A 22,198-nucleotide genomic window follows, 5' to 3' on the forward strand; every position below is an offset into this window, starting at 1 on the left:
ACAAATACAGAAAATGAAGATGACACAAGTGGCTAGAAATAGGAGTGTTCATTATGAAACATTCATGCCAGTTGGCTCCCAGCATTCCCGTCCTCACCCTCGCACTCAGCATTTGCACTTAGAGTGCAAGTAGGTGAATGAAGAATTACTAAGACAGGATCCAGAGGAGGGCAGAAGCCTAGTGAGGGGAGCCCCGGATTTGGGGCTCTTTCCCCTGAGGACATTTGAAAATTCTAGAATGGGCAGCTGAGGTATTGAGTAATACTTGAGATTGCCTTGGGGGGCACTGGCAGACAGACATTGGAGCCCAGGGCCCTGTAAGGGGCCTGGTGAACTTCTTCACTTTGAGTGGAGTCCTCTAAAGGACTGCATCCAGGAAGTGAGAATGAACCAGAAAGAAACCGTTCCCTGCAGGCACTGCCACTCTGCTTCAGATCACCTCAGTTCACTGAACTTGAACTGAAATTGCTAGTGCCCTGCACCAGGTACCCAGAAGAAGTGAATTTAAATTCTCCCTAGAGGAAAACAGTATCATACTGGATAGTAAATTATTTCTAGATAGCAACACATAATCACAGATAACTAGTCACTGAGGAGATTAGACAACATGCTCACCAGCACAAACAGAAAAGAAACAGATCCAGAGGGGAAATTGGTATTATTAGATCCAAACTTTTAAGTAGCTATGATATTATGTTCAGGATGGTAAAAGGGAAGATGAAAAATGAGAACTTAGAAAAAAAGAGAACTAAATAGAAACTCTAGAACTGTAAGATAAGAAATCAAATTATGAAATTAAGGGACCATAATTAAGGCAATAATTATTTCCATAATTAAGGAAATTAAGGCAGACCATATAACTGAAGAGAGATTTATCAATCTGAAAAATGGATCAGGAAAAAATTCCAGGATGAAGCCCAAAGAGACAAAAGTATAGAAAACTACAGAAGAGCAGATGTATTAGTTTTCTAGTGCTGCATAATAAATTACCACAAACTTGGTGTTTAAAGAAAAAAAACAGCCATTTATAATATCATAGTACTATAGGTCAGAAATCTGCATGGGCTTGCCCAAGTTTTTGCTCAATATCTCACCAAATTGACATCAAGATGTTGGCTGGGCTGCACTCTCATCTGGAGGCTCTGAGAAAGAATGTGCTTCCAAGCACAGTCACAGGACCCAGTTCCTTGCAGCTGTAAGTCTGAGGTCTCCATCCCTTGCTCTCTGTCAGCCAAGGGCCACCACACTTTTAGAGCCTCCCACATTCCTTCTTACAATGCCGCCCCCCCACCCCCATCTTCTAGGCTGCAGTGGTCCGTCTAACCCTTCTCACGATAAAAAATCTCAGACTTTCTCCTCTTCCCAGCAGCCAGAACAAACTCTGCTTCTAAAGGGCTCTTGTCATTAGATTAGCCCCAGCTCCTGTTTCTTAATTTCATGAGAGTATGCTTAGCCTTGTTGTAGGACATGGGTCAATATACGTAAAAATCAAATGTCTAGAAATTGGTAGAATGAACCACTTTGACAGTGGTTTGACATTATCTACTAAAATATATACAGTCTCATCCTTAGCTATGTACTTATCAGAAATGCATGCATAGGGGACTCAGAGCCCTGTGTGAGAACATTTATGACCATGTTTTTTGTAATCGCTTGCAAACTGAAAACAACCAAAGTGTCTATCAACATTATGTCATATAGCCATGCAAAGGCATATTATAGCAATGACACAGAATAGCTACACACAACAACAGACGAGTCTCACAAATGTAATGTTGAGTGAAAGAAGTCAAATTTCAAAAACTAGGCAAAAATAAGCCATGGGAGGTGGGGAGAGGGAGCTTGAAAATTCATGTTTAGCTGGTTGAAGCAAGGAAGTGATTATCATAAAAGTCAGATGTAGTCAGAAGTATCCCTCCTGTCATCTTTGAGGGACAGGAGGGATAGTGATTAGTAGATGTTGTGGGGGTTATTGGAGTGATGCCGACAAAACATGGCTCTTTGTGATAAATCATTAAGCTGAGGAACAGGACAGGAAGTTGAGGAATGAATATCACCAGTACTCAATGTTGGAAATCTGTGGAGTTCTCAGAGAAAATTGAATGTGAAGTCAGAAGACAAACCATCAGTCAAGGCTGAGAGCAAAATAAGATCATTTATCTTCCATACACTTTTTCTGAGGAAATTCCTTGAGGATGTATGTATTCTACCAAGAAAGAGAATATGAGAACATGTATGACCAGAAACATGGGGGCCAGTGAAAAAAATTCCAGGGATGAAGCTGTGCAGCAGGTCTTGAAAGAAATTGCAAGAAAAAAATATCTTCAAGAATGGAATAGACCCCAAACAATATGTGAGTGAGAAGGTAGAAAGTACTGGGGATAGCCTTCAGAAAGGGGTATTTTTCTTCTCCCCACCCCCCCAACTTTTATTTGAGAGAGAGAGAGAGCAAGAGCAGGGAGGAGAGGGAGAAGCAGGTTCCCTGCTGAGGACCTTGGGATCCTCACCTGAGAGAGAGGAAGGCAGATGCTTAACCAACTGAGCTACCCAGGCTCCCTTTCTTTTAATAAGAACAATCCTTCGTTAGGAACTTGTGGTGGAAAAGCTAGAAAGTCATGGTCCACATGTCAAACAGCTTTAAAAGGACATGATGTTTGAACAACTGATGGAATTGAAAAGAATAAGAAAAGAAAATCCATTTGACTGATGCCAGAAGTCGTCTCATTCTCTTGTGAGTGGCAATGAGGGTCATGTGATCCTTAGAAAATGAAATGTCATCTCAGCTCTGCAATTAGGAACTTTGACATGTGCCTGCATACATAGTCTCTTTGTCTTGGTTTTCAACTTTTGGACACATCCAAAACAAGCCCAGAAGACTTAGTTGTAGAGTAAGGAGATATGTTCTCTGGCTTGACTATTTGAGACAGAGTTTGGAGGAAGGGAAAGAGAGCAGAGCGTGCTGAAGGCCAAAGAGATGGACTGTGATGGCCTCATCTTACATACTGGAGGTCCTGAGGTTCCCTTGAAAGTTGATAGAACAAGAAGTTTAGGCACATTGTTTGGAGTTATAAAGGTAACCAAGGGAAAAGTTTAAAATAACATGAGAGCAAAAAACTGGGAGGAGTTCGGGGTTTCAAGTAAAGTGACTAAATCTTTAGTTTTGGGGGAGTAGATAGACAATTTCTGAAACTGATAAATGAGAAAATAATGATAAAAGTATATTTGGAGTTGAGTGAGCACAAGAATTCAAACCAGAAGTAATTGAAGGTGGTTTTTCCAAGGATTGGCACTAGTAGTGGAAATAGGTGTCTGTACACGTCTGCCCATTTGGCTCATTTTGAACAAAAACTTTTGAGATCAAAAAAGGTGTAACTGTTGTCACATTTTAAGACTGATAAATATAGGTACAAGTACACATGTATATTAATTGTTGCACAAGTAGATTTATCATTAACATTTTATAATTTGTATGAATGGTGCATTTTCATATGAGCATGAAGATTTACATATGTGTATACATGTACACATAATGTGACCTGAATTAGAAATAATTACAAAGTAACATGATCTCTAGCCTTCGATTTAAAAAAGATTGACCTGAGGATTGTTGGCAGAAAAACACTAATAGAAATGAATAAGTGAAAACAGTGTTACAAACTGAATAAAATAAATACATAGAAATAATATATTTTTTAAGATTTTATTTATTTGAGGGAGTCAGCATGAGGGAAGGTGCAAACGGGGGGAGGGGCAGAGGGAGAGGGAGAAGCAGACTCCCCCAACAGCAGGGAGCCCAACTCAGGGCTCGATCCCAGGACCCTGGGATCACAACCAGAGTGGAAGGCAGATGCTTAACTGACTGAGCCTCCCAGGCGCCCCCCTGGGTAAACTATGAGCGAAGCATCATAGTTTAAATGATGCTTCGGTTCTTAGGTGGTCCTTAGCAGCTTTTGGCCTCTGATGAGTAGCTGAAGGGTAATAATAGCACCAGGAGTGCCATTAGTACTAATTTGTACAGAATGTACAATCAGGCTACTCAATTTTTCCTATTTTCTGGAAGAAAAAGGAACCATGGCTTTCAGCTGGGAACTTGAGATGCCAGAAACACAGCCTCTGCAAGATTTTATTCATACTATAATGGTACAAGGAGTTATTTCTAGCAGGATTTTATATATAGTAATTGCTTACATTAGGGGTTTTGTATCTTAGGGATTTTACCACGAGCTGAGATGCTGGCTTCTGTTTTCTTTTAGATTCTTTTGTCTGGGGAAAAACACAAACAAAGCTTCTCATAATATTCTTCTCATGAGCTCAACCCTCTCCTCCACCGTGATATGCCAGAATATATTTATATTTTATTCTGTGATATCCAGTGACTGTTTCAATTTATTGGCATATTTAAACTGAAGACTTCATTTCTTGACTGGTCTTACATGCTTTGTATTGAATTACTTGTTTCCAAATACAATAATGTCAACCAATATAATGAGAAGTCAGTGTGCCTCCTAACTGCAGCTGGCATGTTCGTGCTTCTGCAAAGGAGTCAGTCCATTCTACCCTCTTAGCCCCCTTGCCTTGCTCTTGGTGTGTAGAGGTACCCTAAGTGGAAACAAGCTGAAAGGTATTTCCTTATTTGTTACTTAGTCAAAAAGAGAATACATTGAACAAAGACCAAAAAGAGAATACATTGAACAAAGACCGTGCACTGCAGTCTTTTCCAGAATCATCCTAATGGGTTCCTTATTATATTTCCTGATTACAGTGCCGCTTTTGATACAGTTCTTGGGATAAATGTTGCAGTCAAGAAACTGAGTCGTCCTTTTCAGAATCAGACTCATGCAAAGAGAGCTTACCGTGAACTCGTCCTCTTAAAATGTGTCAATCATAAAAATGTAAGTTATGTCTATGTTTTCCTCTGATAATATGGTCAACAATATGGTAATCTTGTGGGTCTTTGGAAATACCTTGAGTTCAGAACTCAAGTAAACTAGTAATAACAGTAACTATTTAAATGGTTCTATTTTATTGACAAAAATTTTTTAATTTTATTTATTTGAGAGAGAGAGAGAGCATGAGTGAGGTGAGGGGCAGAGGCAGAAGCCGACTCCCCACTCAGCAGGGAGTCCGATGTAGGGCTCCATCCTGGGATCATGACCTGAGTCAAAGGTAGATACTTAACCGCCTGAGCCACCTAGGTGCCCCTTATTGACATAATTCTTAATCAGCATTGGGGGAATTGAAGTCAGCCAGAAGCATCATGGTTCAGTCTAGGTCTGATAGCAATATCAATTAACCCTGCATCATTTGACTTTCACTATTTCTGTTACTATAAAATGGCAATAATATTGACCTAACAAACTGAGAAACACCTAGATAATTTCTTAGAAAAACATTGTTCTACAAAGTGACTTTTTACTTTGTATGATGGAAGTTTCATTTCTAAATAAATGTGAGTAGATGGTGTGGTATTCAAGATAGCTGTACTTGACATCTCCACAGAAATCAAAGCACTGTAAATTTCGAGGAGAAATTGTATGTCTTCAGAAAATGAGGTACTCAGGCACATTGTATGTCCACTACTGGTCTCAGAGCATGATTCTGATAACCTTGCCATGTTATAAAAATCATAAAATGTAATGTCTGGAAGGGGCTTTGGAGATCACCCCTTGTGACCCCTTTTTTTGTTGTGGGGGATGAGTATTCAAGACTACACTCAATACTACGTGACTCCCTTTGTTTTAGCGTTTATGCTGGATCTTTATGGTACAGGAACATTATGTACAAAACTAAGATAGGTTTATTCTTTTGAGTCTGTGGTTTGAATTTGTTTTTAATTTCTCCAATGCATACTTTATTTTTATACATTAAAATTTTTTTCAGGTTACATGAAACTATGATTATTATTTTTTAAATTCAAATAAAATAAACAAGGCAAAAATCATTGAATCCCTCAGAACCCTACCATTAACGTTTTGGTGAGCATTCTTACACATGTATCATATGTACATGAGCACAATCAGCTATGTTACTGTGAGTCCTGCCTTTTCCCTTAGGAATGTTTCTGGACCTCAAATACATTACATAGTGTACTATTATTAATACACAATAATTTATTTAGCCAGTCACCTGTTACTGGTTTTTAGATTGCTTCCAGTTTTTGCTATTATAACCAATGCTGCAATAAACATCCTTATACATGCATCTTTGCACACCTGTCCAGGTGAACTTCTTAGCCAGAGCATATACTGCACATTTCTAATTTTAATATATGCTGACAAATTGACCTCAAGGAAGACTGTCAATGAAAAGTTAATGAAAGTTTTGCACTTTCATTAAGATTATCTGAGGGAAAAAAAGAATATCAAAGAATGTGTTTTATTTCAGAATCCCCTCAGGACTATGTACATATTATACATTTTTTTGTTGTTGTACTTTACCAACCTGAGAAATGACAAATGATATTTTATTCTTACTTGTGAGGTTAATTTCTTTCCATACTTTTTAAGCCATTTATTGTTAAAGAACTTGTTTCCCATGGCCTTTGGCAATTTTTCTCTTGGGCTGTTTTTCTCTTTCTTATGCATTTATAGAGGATCTTTGTATATTAAAGCTATCAACCCTCACTTCTTTTCCATTTCAACTCATTTAGGTTGCTTTTGCCATACCAAAATTTTTTTTTTTTTTTTTTTTTTTTTTTTGGTTTGTTGGTCTTGGTTTGGGTTTAACACAACACATGTCCTTGGTTTCCTATCATGCTTAGAAAAGGCGGTTCTTCACCAGGATTACATAAATGTTTATCCACATTTTAATATTTTGTGGTTTCGTGGTTTACATTTAAATCTTTGTTCCATTTTGAGTTGATGTGAAGATCAAAGTATGGATTTGGTTTTATTTTGCACTCGGTCAGCCAGCCACCCCAATCCTATCTACTCAATCATTCATCTTTCCCTTGGTCATTTAAAATGATAGAGGACATGTGTGATTCTCAAGCAGTGGGACTCACTGTTTAACTGTTGTGGTACCAGGACCAATGTCTTGTGGTAAAGGTCTTTCTAGAACTCTCTTAAGTAAATACATAATACTGTGAGGGATTCATCTTCATCATTCTAAAAATACAAGCTTCATATTTCAAAAGTTTAGAAATTTGTAGATAGTATTTCAGTTTTCAGAGTTAACATATTGCTTTCATATTTTTTTGCCCGTAATTTCTACTTTTTTATGTTCAGAGCCCGAATGACATTATGTGTTAAAATTCTGTCATAATAAGATACTAGAGACACATAAAATGTGATGTGATTAAAAGCACATCTTATTTCCAGGATGAGAATCCTAATCATTTAACTTTTCTCATATACCATGTAACAGGATGTTTTGGTAAAACTAATAATAAATACTGAGCTCTGCTATGCTTTGTTTTTCAGTTTTAATACATTTTCATGTTAATTTTTATAATTATGTAGAGTTAGAGTTACCTGATGTGCTGAGGTATAATAAACCTTCTCTTTTCAGATAATTAGTTTGTTAAATGTGTTTACACCACAAAAGACTCTAGAAGAATTTCAAGATGTGTAAGTATCGTTTTTACTCAGTAATACACTATGTATCAAAGACTAAATATTTAGAAAAGAAAGTAACTGCTTTTTTTTTTATTTAGGAAATGTAGGTAGCAATATATTTAGCCACTTTTTTCTGTGGAGGAGAAATAGTAAGGAAGATAAATAATAATATTCAACTGTTTGTACCTAGATATTATCATCTCCCTAACAGAGAAAGGATGATTGAAAATAATTCTTCAGAGCAAACAGTGACCATTAATGCTGCCCATTTGCTTTGCTGAAATATGAAATGTTTTTCTCCAGCCTCCTGAAAGCCAGGATTACAGGGTTTGAGGGTTTATAATTATTATTTGAAATCGTTACATCATTAAATGTTATGTGTTTCCAAAATCTGAAACAGAATTATCTTACTAGCAATAAAATATTAATTTATCGTATTGAGGTATAATGCACAACTAATGCTAAACTTACTGGTGTGTTCATTCAACAAATATTTGATTGCCACTCATGTGCTAGGCACTCTCTTGGACTTACTTGAGGGAACAAAACAGGCAAAAATCCCTTTTATTATTAAAAATTGCATGTAGTCATACTCACTTTTAGAGCTCTGAGAGAGAGAAGAAAAATAACCAACAAAAGTCAGGAAATGATGCTCATAAGGACTTAGCACATACTCTGGAAGAAGCAGAACTGGGTTTAGGGAATCAGAAGTGCTGGGACTTGGAAGTCAGGTTGAGATTGTAAGCAGGGTGGTTGGAGAAAGACCTCACTGTATTGGTGACATCTGAAGAAAGCCTTCAAGGAAGTGAGGGGTTAGTCCTATAGATATTTGAGGGAAGGTAGGTTCAAATAAAAGGAACAGGTAGTACAAAGGAGTGGAAGTGGAGCCATACCTGGTGTGCTTTAAGAGCTGCGAGTAGCCAGTGTGGCTGGAGCAAGGGGAGCAGATGAGAGAAGAGGGTGGGCTCAGGGAAGTGATGGGGCCACACACTGCTGGGCCTCTAAGCCATTGGAAAGACTTCCTTTTACTCCAAGGCAAGGCAGAGTGAGCTTCCCTGACTTACATGTTCAAAGAATAGCTTTAGTTTCTGTGTTGGGAACTCACCACAAAGGGTGGTGACACAGAAGCCCAGTTAGGAGGCTGTTGCAGCAACATAGGGGAAAGGTTATGGTGGTTGCATTTAGACCAGAGGGTAATAGGTAAAGGGGAGAGACTGGAGGCTGAAATGTCCTGAAGGGGAAGCTATGGTGGAGGACTGCAGTATGAGGAGGGAGAGGCTAAGGATGACACCTGGTGCTGGCCTGAGCCCCTTGCAGCCTGACAGTGCTCCCACCTGAGCCGAGGAGGGCTAAGGCAGCACAGACTGGAAAGTGAGGTGGAATCAAAGGCTCAGTTTTAGACATGGGCCTCACAGTGCCTCTTGGATACCCAAGTAGGCCTAGGATGTGGGCAGGTGGATACATGAGCCTGGGGTTCAGGAGAGAGGTCTGGGTGCAAGATATGAACTTGAGAGCTGACAGTCAGTGGATGGTATTTAAAGTATTGAGACCAGAGATCAGTAAGACTGGGATAGTCAGAGAAGAGAAGGAGGCCAAGGACCAAGCATCAACACCCCCCAACAGTAAGGTGTTGGGGAGAGGAGCAGGGCACAGTCAGCAAGACTGTAGGACAGGCCTTTGGGTTTAGCAACATACAAGGAAGTGCCCAGGAACCTGGGCGAGGACAGGTTCAGCAGTGTGTGGGGGCACAAGCCCCATCAGAGTGAGATGGAGAAAAAAATGGGAGAAGAATTGGTGATGCCAAGTGTCGATACCTCTTTGGGGAGTTTTGCTTACAAAGAGAGGGAGAATATGGGGCATGGCTGGTGGGGAAAGAAGGTCAAAAGTTTTCTTAACATAAAAAAAGTAGCAGCATGATTTCTATACTAGTGAGTATGATCCAATAGCAAATAAATAAAGATGTATGTGAGATTTTGAATGTTTGAGATTGTTTACTATTACATAAAAATTGTTTTAATTTGAAATGTATCATTTTTTTAAAACTTCTACTAAGTTCCATTACATGTTTAACTTTTTTACAAGACACCTTATAAATATTTAGAGAAAATAAGTTATCTTTTTTTATACTTTAGCCAGTGCAATAACTAGGTAGTAAATTATTACTGTTTCATAGAAATATAGTTCAGTAACCATAAAGGAATTTAGGGTGATTTTTATATGTACATGGCTGATCTTTTTTTCTTTCCCAGGTATTTGGTTATGGAGCTAATGGATGCTAACTTATGTCAGGTTATTCACATGGAGTTAGACCATGAAAGAATGTCCTACCTTCTTTACCAGATGCTCTGTGGTATTAAACATCTGCATTCAGCTGGTATAATTCATAGAGTAAGTGCTGACACCATGTCAGTTTTATTTTTAAAATCACAATCATTTTGTTATCGTGATTGTCTAGGTACAAAAGAACTATTTTTTAAAAAGTCATCAGTGTCAAGCATCCAAAAACCTATGGAATCGTGTTAAAGTCCCCAAATACCATTGAGATTAGAAGACATTTGTGGAGCACTTCATTCGCAGGAGCTACTCTGGATGCAGGCTTGAGCTACTCTGTTTGATGCTGTGGAAGAAATCTTATTTTTTTTTAATCTTTAATTTTGAAGTATTGTAAAATTTTAAAGTTATAAGAATGGAACAGAGAACTCCCAAGTATTATTAAGCCAGAATCATCTATTGTTAATACATTTGCCATATTTGAAATACCATTTTTAATGAGGCAGGAATTTAGGTTCGGGATGGGGAAAAGTTAGAGGCTAAGTAGTAAATGATACCGTTGCTTGAGAAATCATACATAAATTATGGGTCAAATATCCATGTCTCATATTGTAAAACTTTGCCACTCCAGCATTCTGGCCCCACTGATGGGAACTTTTAGAATGGCCCTGGGTGGGCGTCTTCACTGGGCTAACCTGGGATTTGATGACAGAGTTGCCATTAAGGTCAGGAAGTAACCATGAAAAACCAGCGGGATACAGTGTAACTCTCTAAGCTGATTTTATTAGTTTTTGTTTCTTTTTTTATTTCTATCACTGTGTAAGCAGAACATCATGATAGAATCTTCTTTAACTACTAGAATGTTGAGCGAGACTCCAGGCAGAGATAATAGAATTTTGTTGGAAACATTCTTGGCGTTCCCTAAGTTATTACCATACTAATTTTGTCGACAGACTATCTTTAGATATTATATTTCCAACATCAAGAAGTTGTCACTTCTCTGAACCAAAATCTGTGTGGGGAGAAAGATAGTGAGACCAGAACAATGAAGCCTATTCATATAGAAAAGAATAGAGAGATTTTCAATGATGCAGTAGATTTGTTAGGTGCCAGGAAAATGTTGGCCACAGTGGCACAGCCCGCCAGTCCGGAGAGAACCAAGCTGCCCTTGCCTCACACCATGAGCCTCAGGTCTGTGACTTCAAAGCCAGTAAGCCTGGGCATCATACCTGGTCCTCCTCCCAGGGCCTGTCTGGGGCCTAACACGCTTGTAAAGCACCCAGCTCCTGACAGTGCTATTTCTGAAAAATACAGCCTTTGCTGCCACCAGGTGTTCAGTTAAAATAATATAAATTCTGTTGACAAATTTGCTTTTAAAATAGTACTACTATTTAAAAAAAATAGTACTATTCATTTTTTTCTTTAGTTTTTATTTAAATCCCAGTTGGTTAACATACAGTGTAATATTAGTTTCAGGCACATAACAGTGATTCAGTACTCCTTAAATCACCAGGTGCTCATCATGCGTGCCCTCCTTACTCCCATCACCTGTTTCCCCCATCCACCTACTTTTCTCCCCTCTGGTTGTCTTTTGGTTTGTCTCGCTCTTTTTTTCTGTTTGCTTACTTGTTTCTTAAATTCTGCACATGAGTGAAATCATACAGCATTTGTCTTTCTCTCACTTCTTTCACCTAGCATAATAGTACCCATTTTTTAAAATTAAAAAAAAAGATTTCCCAATACACCATTCTGTATGTCTGCCTAAAATTTTACAGGCCATTACATAAATTAAGACACTCTTAGCAGCTCTTAAACAGATTTTGCTTTAAATTCACACTTTAGAATAAGTTTCCAGACTTATTATTATTAGGCTTCATTATATTAAGCCTTATTGGTTTTGTAAATGAACACAGTTTGCCTGACTTGTGTCTTTCTTCTCAGGCCCAGAGATGTGTGGGGAAACAATATCCTCCCGTTCCTGGGGACCTATTCAGGGCTGCAGGACACATGCCCATGTTAGGGAATATTCAGTCCCTGGAGTTTGGTCCCACTCCCACTAACCACAATGTCAAAGGGAGTTCAAAGAGGTGTCTGCTTTGCCCAGCACAGTGTTTAGAAACCTGAGAATACCCGAGCAAATGATCCCATGGACCACTTCTCCATCCTGTCCACCACCCCACCAGGCCTTGCCACTGCCCCTTCTCACCTTGTACCTGCGCACACATTCATAGGTCTACCAGGCTTTATGTTTGCTCATGAAAGTACCACATGCTCCTTATGGGAAAGGGAGATAGAACAAATAGTGAGAGGCCTGAGTTGGCCCAGCCCACCCACGAGAGATGATGAGTTGCAAGAGCCTTTTAATGAGTTAACGGTTGTCCACGAGCCATTCTAGTCCTTTTTCCTGTATACAACACCATACTCAAGGTGTGCACTTTCAGTTTTGCTTATTAAAATGCTTCTGTATTAAAAGCAAAATTTAATTATTTGAAAAATAAAACACCAATAGTTCCACGACTTTTTATCTTTACAATTCAAAAAACTAAAAGACGGGAAAGTCCCCCAGCTCTCCACTGTTGCCTGGAGGTGGCCAGTGACAGCAATTGGTTGTGTTTCCTCCCAAACTTGACAGTGATGCTCTTTTCTTACTTATGCTAATACCAACATTATCTGTGTATACTTATGTCCTTTCCAATTTATCCTTTTCAAACAAGATCCTCTTGTATGTAATTGTTCTGAAACTCACTAAACAACTTGGTTGGTATGTTCCTTATTTTAATCAAGGATCAAATAGTTCTACAAATATATATTAAAAAAAACAAAGTCCCCATGTCCTCTGAATTTCTCACTCCCCAGAAGCAAACTCATTTCTTTCAGCTGTTATTTTGGTGTTTATCCCCATACCTTGAAATAATATCATACCTTTATTCATTGGCCTTTTTTTCAGTTTCGGGCATAAAGTACCAATTTAGCTCCCTTTCATCAACACAGACCTCCCTACCCCGCCACCTTTCCTGTTCCCTGACCTCCCAGGTATTTACAGCATCATTGGATTTGGACCATGATCCCTAAACGCTCTCTGATGCACACTCCTCTGTTTATACTGTGATTGGATTTCTTTTCCTTTCAGCTTTTTGTCTGTGGAGTTAACAACACCTGTCTTTTATTAGTTTGCATTTTGGCCTTTGTTGTTTTGTTTTTCAAGGAGCGAGCAGTATGTTATATACCCACAGTGCACTCAGCCAGCTCATTTCCTGCCTCTCTGCTGCTTTTTGTCCCTATAGAGCATGTGGGGACTTTCATGCACAACATTGGCATGCCAGGATAGGATTAGACACACAAGACACGTTCTGGAAGAAAGCCTGTGAGGAGGAACCAGGGAGTGGGCTGGAGGGGGTGGAGAGGCAGACAGAAGACAGCTCAGGTCTGACCCCCTGGAAGAGCCACAACTGTGGTACAGCTCTCAGACAACTTTGCCCACCCCAGAGTCCATGGGCCATCTGTCAGGGGAGTCTGCTGTCTCACAGGAATGGGTTTCTGCCCCACACAGTCACTGGCCAAGAGCCACACAGGTCAGGAGAAGCTCCCCGGTTCTCCCCATGGACCTCTCTTCCTGAGGGGAAATTGAGAAGAGGGCAGCCACAGGAGAACACTTTAGCTCCTGTCACTGCAGTTGTTATCTGGGCCCTAGCAGGTGCTCTTTCTCTATGCTCTCAGCCATCACCTCAGCAGGTCTCCATGGCTTGCCTACATGTGACCCTGGTGCCTCAGAATGGGCTTCTGGGTCCATGGATCCACCCAGCAGTCATCTCCTCAACCCTGCAAGTGTATGATTGGAAGGGCTACACTTGGCAGTTGGAGTGACCCCTGCATTGGTTCTTTGGCCTACGAGGTAAAAGGTGTCATGATGGGGAAGGCCAAGTGGAAACATGAAGTTCCTCACAAGATAAATCAAAAGTATTATTGATCTCAGGGGGCAGGAGGGATAGAGATTAGTGCCACCATTGAAATTCCAGGAATGCAAGGACAGCAGTCCATGTCATATCTCAGTTTGACTCCCTAGTCCGGCCCTGGAGGAAACTAGATGATCCTAGAGAATGTGGACTGCCAAGGCATAACCAGCTCGCAGTCCTGGCTGCAGCTGCAGTGGTGGCCACAGTAGAGTTGTTAGATCAGTAAGGCCTCAGGTACAGCGTGAAGCCACTGTGGGGGAAGAACTGGGGAAGTCAAGGCAGCAGACACTTTTCCCCATGTGCAGGGTCCTTCTAGGTCCTGCTTTGGTCAGTGGGTTGTGAGCTGAGAACTGACTGGGTGAGGTGGTACTCTATAGGGAGATGCCTTCAGGCCCCTGCTCCTCTGATCTTTCCCTGCTTTGGTTACAGATGTTTTATGCAGTCTAGTTGTCTGTCCCAGGGACACTGCTCTCTTAGCCATCCCCACACCCTGTGGTCAAGCCCCAAGTTCAAATGTCCTTTGTATGTTAACACGTGTTTCTTGTTTTCCTTGTTTGGAGTGGTTTTCAAGATTTGAAGGGGCAAAACTGTCTTTGCCACCTTGAAGCTCTAAGTCCACTTTGTTCAGGAAAACTGCTGCTGGCTGTATGTGGAGGCTGATGAGAGCGCTGTGGAAGTGGGAGAGGCAACCGGATGCCTGTGAAAGGCATCCAGTTGCCAGCTGCCTCTCCCAAGCCTGCCAGGACTGCCGGCCACATCCTCAAGCAGCTTGATTTGCATTTTGTTACCATAGTTTTCCAGCAGATGGCAGGAAAGTGTGTTGTTCCACCCAAATCTGTGCAAAAGGAGAATCTTCCAAGGGTAGAAGTGGCTGGAGACGGGCACGTTTGCCGGGCATGTTTTCTAGCTCACTCTGCGGTTCATTGAGTGGGCGGTTGGCGAGCTGTTCCACTGACTCTTATCACTGTGGTTGCACTTTATATCAAGGCCGGGCTGGATTTCAGGGGCTGCTAGGTGTCCAAGTAGAGACATTTCAAATTTTTAAAAAATCAGCTTCCTAAAAAGAAAGCACCTGTTGACATCCCAGCCAACAGTGTAAGGCTCTATGTTAGCTTCTCTTACCAGCCCTGGTTGTTGTCATTCTTTTGCTCATTGCCACACGGGAGACTATAGTTCCTTGTCATTTGGACATTTAAAAACTTTTTTTTTTTTTTCACGAAGTTGAGCATTATTTCGCCTGTTAGCAAGCTGTATTCTAAAATTCCTTTTTTTTTAATTTATTTTTTATTGGTGTTCAATTTACTAACATACAGAATAACCCCCAGTGCCCGTCACCCATTCACTCCCACCCCCCGCCCTCCTCCCCTTCTATCACCCCTAGTTCGTTTCCCAGAGTTAGGAGTCTTTACGTTCTGTCTCCCTTTCTGATATTTCCCACACATTTCTTCTCCCTTCCCTTATATTCCCTTTCACTATTATTTATATTCCCCAAATGAATGAGAACATATAATGTTTGTCCTTCTGCGACTGACTTCACTCAGCTGTATTCTAAAATTCCTATTCTTGCCACAGGCTTGGTTTTAAAAAAAGAAACTAGAAGCAAATTGGTTCTTTGCCTTAGTTGCATGGTTGCCTCCTCAGGGGAAAGGTTTGCTGGTGTGTGTGAGGGGCCGACTAGCAGTTGCAGGTACAGGGTGGGGGTACCCCCTGGGTCTCCCCTACATCAGAACACACATATGAGAAGGTAGTGTTCACGCAGTGTTCTGGGGCCAACGAGGCCAGAGCATCTGCTTGGGAATTGGTGGGGAATTTTCATTGCATTTTTCAAACATATTTATACTGAATCCAGGAAGTTTAGAACATTTAATAGTCATGAAACATAATTTTAGCTGATGTAATTTTTAACTCTCTTGCACACCTGTCTGTACCCAAATGTGCAGGAAAGTGTTAGATGCAGGGCCTGACACCCCACATGGAGTCCTCCCAGGTCCTCCTGTGTGGCATGACTTGTGAAGAGAATAGATGAGCATAGCTTAGAAGGCAGTTTCTGGGGTGAGTTTGCAGGCTGCTGTCCCAGGCAGAAGTCAGATCCCTGTGGCCTGAGGAAGGGTCTGGGGACAGAGAGGGCTTCACCATGAAGGAAGGCCCAGGACTTCCTGTGGGAAGAGACTCTGGAAATTTGTTCATATGTTCAGGGTGTGGGGTAGAGGGGAGTGTGATGTGTGTGTTCACACAGCAAGTATTTCCTGAGCGTCTGCTGTATGCGGCTGGGCTCTGATTACTGAGAGCACAGCCAGAGTCTCCTGTCACAGACCTGGCACTGGCAGGGGGAGATGGGGCTGCCTCACAGGTGGTGTGTGCAGTGGGGTGGGCTTGCTGATCATGGCATTCTTTTTTCTGGGCGAAGAAGGAGCTGTTCAAAGATTGCAGAGTCAGAGAATTGTAGCCCCATGCCATGTAGTATGGCAGCCACAAACCACATAGGGCTGTGGAGACTCAGAATGTGGCTCTAATTGTAAATATACAGTGGATTTCATAGACAGTACCAAAAAAAAGAATGTGAAATATCTCATTAATAATTTCTAGATGTTGCTTAATGTTTTAAAATAATGTTATGGATATATTGGGTTAAATAAGATATACTATTAAAACCTACTTGTTTATATTCATTCTTCTTAAGATGGTTACAAGCAAATGTATGTAAATTATGTGTGTGGCTTGCATTAGATTTCTGTGGGACAGCTGGGAACTGAAGAATGAACAGGTGGGAGGAGGGATAAGTGGGTTCTGTGGCAGCTCCGAGGAAATTTTAAGGAAAGGGATGTCATGAAGTTTCTCACACAGGGATGAGGGCAGCCATCTGACTTCTGCAGGCTGATTTGTATTCATTTTAATTTGAGAGAGTAGGGTTTTCCCAAATCACAGGGTTCATTGCTAACCCTCCTCAGTGTCCCAGGACTCAGGTACCTCCATAGACCCCGGCCTCACAAATCCCCACCAACACAAGCTTGTCTCTTTAGCATGCTCTGGTTTGTTGCACTCATTTAAACCATTTCTGCCCTAGGATTTGAAACCTAGCAACATCGTAGTAAAATCAGACTGCACGCTTAAGATCCTTGACTTTGGCCTGGCCCGGACGGCATGCACCAACTTCATGATGACACCGTACGTGGTGACGCGCTATTACCGGGCACCTGAAGTCATCCTGGGCATGGGCTACAAAGAGAATGGTGAGTGTGGGCAGCACCGGCAGAGGCTGTGGCGCTCCTGTGCGGCTGCAGCTCACCACTAGCCAGGTCCCCTGAGCCAGAGGAAACACCACGTGGGGGCTGTGTTATACGCAGGTTGTCATGGCCCACAGACTCGAAGTCATTCATCTCCCGTCTCCACTGGCAGAAGTCACCCATATCTACAAATATACTTTCAAAACGAATATTTTCTCAAAGTATAATGTATTTAGTATAGAGAAGTATGTGGACCCATACCGCCAGCAGTACCCGGAACCTCCCCAGACCTTCTCCAGGTCTCAAACCCCAAAGGGAGCCATTATCCTAGTTCGTGGGGCCAAAACTTGGTTTTATTTATTTTTGAACTTGGTACAAATGGAATAATACATGTTCTCTTTTGTTTAAGACTGGCTCTTTAACATTAAAACTTACCCTACCGATACCAGAGCCCTTTGTAACTGAGCTCTTGACAAATTTGTCAAAAAGAGCTCAATCACAGTTATTTGCTGAGTCTGAAAGTTTGCACAGGTCATCTGGACTGAGCCATGCTTTAAGATATACGTGCTTTGTAACCAGTGCTCCCAGCCTGACAGACACGGTTCTGTGGCTACGTGTTGGCCCTGTTGGCTCCTCCCACCAGCGCCAAGGAGAGGTACTAAATAGCCCTCTGTCCAGCCATCTGAGGCCTGGGGTTCTGATGGGCCCCAAGGAAGCCTAGATGAGCAAGCCCACCCCTGTGAAGACCTGCCAACATGGCAGTTTAGCAGAGGATTACTTAGGAAGCATTGTGTCCGTATTTCACAAAAGCTCCCATTGACAAGCTGGGTTTGTCTTTGTTGGGAGGGGGTTTGAGAAAGATGCATGGGGGTCTCTGGCTGGTTTTAATCACCTGGTGTTTGGTAGTGGACATCTGGTCTGTCGGGTGCATCATGGCAGAAATGGTCCTCCATAAAGTCCTGTTTCCAGGAAGAGACTGTATCCTTCACAGGGAGAGCCCCCGCAATGGCCACCGGGGTGGGCATGGGGGGAGGGCATGTGGCCTACAGATAGCTTTGTGGGGACAGGCACCTCTTTTTTCTGGGGTTTTGTTTGTCTTTTCAGCCATAAAGTACTGGAATCTTTGACACTAAAGCCCAGATTGCTGCAAGCTGAAGGCCAAAGTAGCAGCCAGCAATCATTCACACTGTGTAAAAAGCTCACCTTTAGCTAGAAATTTTTTTCCATTTTTGTGTGTTTAGTACACTGTTAGAATTCCTTTTCCTCACCTTTGTTTTGTTCATGGCACTTCATAATTTTGTCATTTCATTTTATTTTCAGTTGATATCTGGTCAGTGGGTTGCATCATGGGAGAGCTGGTGAAAGGTTGTGTGATATTCCAAGGCACTGATCGTATCCTTCCCGGGACGCTCCCGGCCATGCTTTCCATAAATGCGAAAGGCAGCAGGAGCTCAAATGGAAAATGTTGTAATTCTAGACTGTGTCCTAAGGGGTTCTTTATTATGTTTGTTAAATTAGTGTCACAAACCAAATGGTTCAGGTTTCTGTTTTCTTTTTCACTTGACTACCTGTAATGACTTTATTAAGGCTTAGAATTAAGTTAAACTGATGATATTCTTAATTTTATTAAAAATAGCTTAGAAATTGATTTACTCTTTGACAAATGTATTCTGATATTTGAATGAAAATACTGCTTATTTAGTTCACTGAGTTAATTTAACAAGGGAAGTTGCTGTCTAAATTTAATAGACCAGTATTGTGTCATTTACTTACTATACCATTTTGTTAGTTATCAGTATGGATTGAAATATCTTCCCCCAAAGTAAGAACTGAAGCGTGCTACATAAGACTGAGGTAAAAGAGACCAAAAGGAAAAGTTTGTGAGGAACAGTATATTAATTTTCTCGCCTGTTGACATTTTATAGAAGTTTTTTAAAGATCCATCTAGAAGGTTCTTTTGTGACACACTTGGGGAAGTCTAAACAAACATGATGCAGAAGATTAACTTATACTGTGGTCAGCAAATCACATCAATGACATAGAGCATAAAGCAAAAGAGACAATAGAACAGTTATAAGAGCTTTCTTTCCTCGTGGTCCTCATATTCTTCCATCTTTAACATTTTTTACTCTGACATATTCCCTTTTTCATTTGTGTTCTAACCACTTACGATTTTCATTAGTCTTTGATTTTGTTTTTTTGTTATCAAAGCCTAAAGTAGTCTCTGTCTGTTGGCAGATTGATGGTTATTTTTAAAGGAACTCAAGCTGTGTAGTCAGTGTTTAAATGTATTTTATTGAAATTATTTTAGTTTTTTATAATTTTATGAGGGTGATTTTCTTGTAGTATAAATTCTTTACAACACAAACATGGAATGAAAAGATTTTGTTCCTATCATTTTATTTGCCTTCCTTGATGTTTTTCATATCACAGATTTTATGTGAAGTTGAATACAGCATTTTATTTGTTCTAATAAATTTCCTAGCAGTTTTCCATAATCTTTGCTTTGATTCGCTTGTTCTAAACTGTAAATAAGGAGGTCTTTCTTTGGAAACAGACTCAGCTTAAAAGGAAGAAGTTGATATATTCTAAAGAGAAATAATTTAGAAATATCTACCTAATGTTCAGTCTCAATTCATAGTCATTTTGTGTCTTTCTTTTTTTTTTGAATTAATTAAGAAATGTTTTCTTCAGAAAGTACAAAAACTGGATACTTTTTGGTGGATTTTTAAGCAATTTAAAATCCTTCCTTACATATTAGCATCTTGCAGTATTGGTAATTGATAGTTTTATATATAAGGCCATCTAATGTCATTCTCAAAATACACACAGAGATTAACATCATTTTGCAAAGGCAATTTTGCCCACTCTTTCAAACAGTAGATTAAAAACTGCTAGGATGGAAAAAGATTCTGGCACCAAGATTGCAGTTCTCTGAGATTTGCTTCAGATGCATGACCTGGGATAGAGGGGGACCTCCTGTGGCCACAATAGCCCAGCAGAGGGAGGGAGCTGCAGCCAGCCCTCCTCCAGCACATGGGGCGCCATGCAACAACCTTCGTGAGTCGGGGCCTCCCCAAGCCTTGCTCCTGCTCAGTATAACCAGAGGCCCATAGCCACCAAGGGACAATAATGCATGCACACAGCCGGAAGACCAGCCAGCCTTGTTGGGTTTGACTTTTCCTTTCCCACCTGCCCTGAGTCAGTCTACAGAAATGACCCTTTATCGTGAACACACTAGACATTGAGCGCCTACCCACTTCTAGGCTCCCATCTGACTCAGGTTCGAAGAGGTCATGGCAGCTGCTGCATGGAAGTCCGGTCGACTGTCCCAGCAAGAATAGAAGCAGGAGATGAGGGACTGTTTTGGATAACCCAGGGGAAGGGAGGGTGGCGAGAAGGGCTGGAGGGCTGCAGGAGTCTGCTACAGCTGCACGCAGGAAATGAGGGAGTGAGACAGGAGAACATGCTAGTTACTCCAGAGGCCAGAACCCATCTCGTGAGCCTGTTCAGTGAAGCAGGAGAACATGCGTTACTCCAGAGGCCAGAACCCATCTTGAGAGCCTGTTCTCGTCCTGTGTTCCTTCACAGTGATGTGACTGTTTTTCTGAGACAGACCTCAATCAGATTTTCTTTTTTAACTTTTGAAAACTGCTTTTTAAACATTGCTATTTCCATGATTTCTTTTTCCTACATCCTTTTGTATAATTGTTTACAGTCTCAGAATTCCTTTCCAGTTCATGATGCCAGTTATTATGCCAAGCCCCACCTCTGGAAAATAGGCCACGCTTGTATTCTCACATTTTATGAACAAGTCAGATGAAGAGCCAGGGAAGACTGGGGGCCTGGCACCTGCTGTGCGGCAAGTGTGGTGGAGTCTGAAACCCAGGGCATGTATTTTGAAAGGAAGTCAGATGCGCTCTGGGTCCTGCAATGACAATCAGAGAATGACCTGCAAAGTTGTCCATCTAAGTGCAGCTCCAGGGTGGCTCACGGCCCTGTTGGAGAGGACAAGGCTTGGGCTCCAAGAGCCCCAAGCCCCAGCTCATGCACTGCACCGGGCCTTTGCTTCTCCAGGCGTGAACCCAGGACTCTACTCTGTCTACTTCAGGGAGCTTTCAAATTTAAGACACCTTGGTGTGAAAATTGATTTTGGTTTGCCTAAGTCATCTTTACCTAATTTCACCTTTAATCACTTCTGTCACAGGTAGTCTTTAGTAATAAGAATAACTATGTTGATCTAGAAGGGCATGGCATACATCCCTCGAGGTGTTGGTCTAATAAACTGTGATCAGAGTTTAGAAAGGTGCAGAGGTTTTAAAAGTAGTCTCAGAAACCCACACTGTATTTCAATATTATTTCAGAATACCTGTGCTGCCCCAGTGGGGTAGCCTCGTTAATCACCTGTTGGCAGGTAGAAAGAGGATTTTAGCGTTTCTGTGAATGATGCTACTCTGTGTAATGCAACCGTAAGGTCCTTCAGTTATATTTTCCTCAAGAGACTTCTTAGATATTGATCAGTGGAATAAAGTCATTGAGCAGCTGGGAACGCCGTCTGCGGATTTTATGAAGAAACTCCAGCCAACCGTGAGGAATTATGTAGAAAACAGACCGAAATACCCTGGAATCAAATTTGAAGAGCTCTTCCCAGATTGGATATTCCCATCAGAATCCGAACGAGACAAAATTAAAAGTAAGATGCCCTTCATTTTCCCTCATACCTGTTTCTGCAGCCTGACACCCCTGGACGTGGGGAGATAAAATAGTGGAAGCCCTCAAATTGAGTGAGGTACAGGTGAGCCTGAAGGCTTCTAGACCTAAAAGTTCTGTCCTCAACAGAATGGCCTCATGGAAACCTTTGGTCAAAACAAAAAGGTTCACGTCAGTCTGAAAAACTCATGTTAATTATAGCAATTGGAATTCACACAGTTTTCAGGTCCATGGAACACTTGAATTAAGATTCTAGCCCATAATTGATTAAAAAAAAAAAAGTGGGTGCCTCAGTGGCTCAGTGGTTGACCATCTGCCTTTGGTCAGGTTGTGATCCTGGGATCAAGTCCCAGATTGGCCTCCCCACAGGGAGCCTGCTTCTCCCTCTACCTACTTCTTTGCCTCTTTCTCTGTGTCTTTCATGAATAAATAAATAAAATCTTTAAAAAAAAAAAAAAAAGCTGCTTCTCCCTTTCTCCTGTGC

The 22,198-nt window shown here is 41.2% G+C and overlaps 1 protein-coding gene across 6 annotated transcripts in view; it reads left to right on the forward strand.

Annotated features, from left to right (window-relative positions):
• The window catches only part of MAPK9 (mitogen-activated protein kinase 9), a 51,660-nt gene that overhangs the window by 21,615 nt on the left and 7,847 nt on the right, over window positions 1–22,198 (forward strand). For 2 of the 6 annotated variants that reach the window (XM_072840431.1, XM_072840432.1), the window contains exons 3-9: window positions 4,763–4,892; window positions 7,510–7,568; window positions 7,747–7,883; window positions 9,806–9,944; window positions 16,845–17,010; window positions 18,325–18,396; window positions 21,515–21,697. In XM_072840431.1, the coding sequence (XP_072696532.1) occupies window positions 7,846–7,883; window positions 9,806–9,944; window positions 16,845–17,010; window positions 18,325–18,396; window positions 21,515–21,697 (598 nt within the window). In that variant the 5' untranslated portion in view covers window positions 4,763–4,892; window positions 7,510–7,568; window positions 7,747–7,845. Of the gene's footprint in view, window positions 1–4,762; window positions 4,893–7,509; window positions 7,569–7,746; window positions 7,884–9,805; window positions 9,945–16,844; window positions 17,011–17,910; window positions 17,983–18,324; window positions 18,397–21,514; window positions 21,698–22,198 lie in introns of all 6 variants that reach the window. The other 4 variants (XM_072840429.1, XM_072840427.1, XM_072840428.1 and 1 more) reach the window with 3 other exon arrangements.

The sequence above is a fragment of the Canis lupus genome, chromosome 10, assembly GCF_048164855.1.
Source record: "Canis lupus baileyi chromosome 10, mCanLup2.hap1, whole genome shotgun sequence".
NCBI lineage: Eukaryota > Metazoa > Chordata > Mammalia > Carnivora > Canidae > Canis > Canis lupus.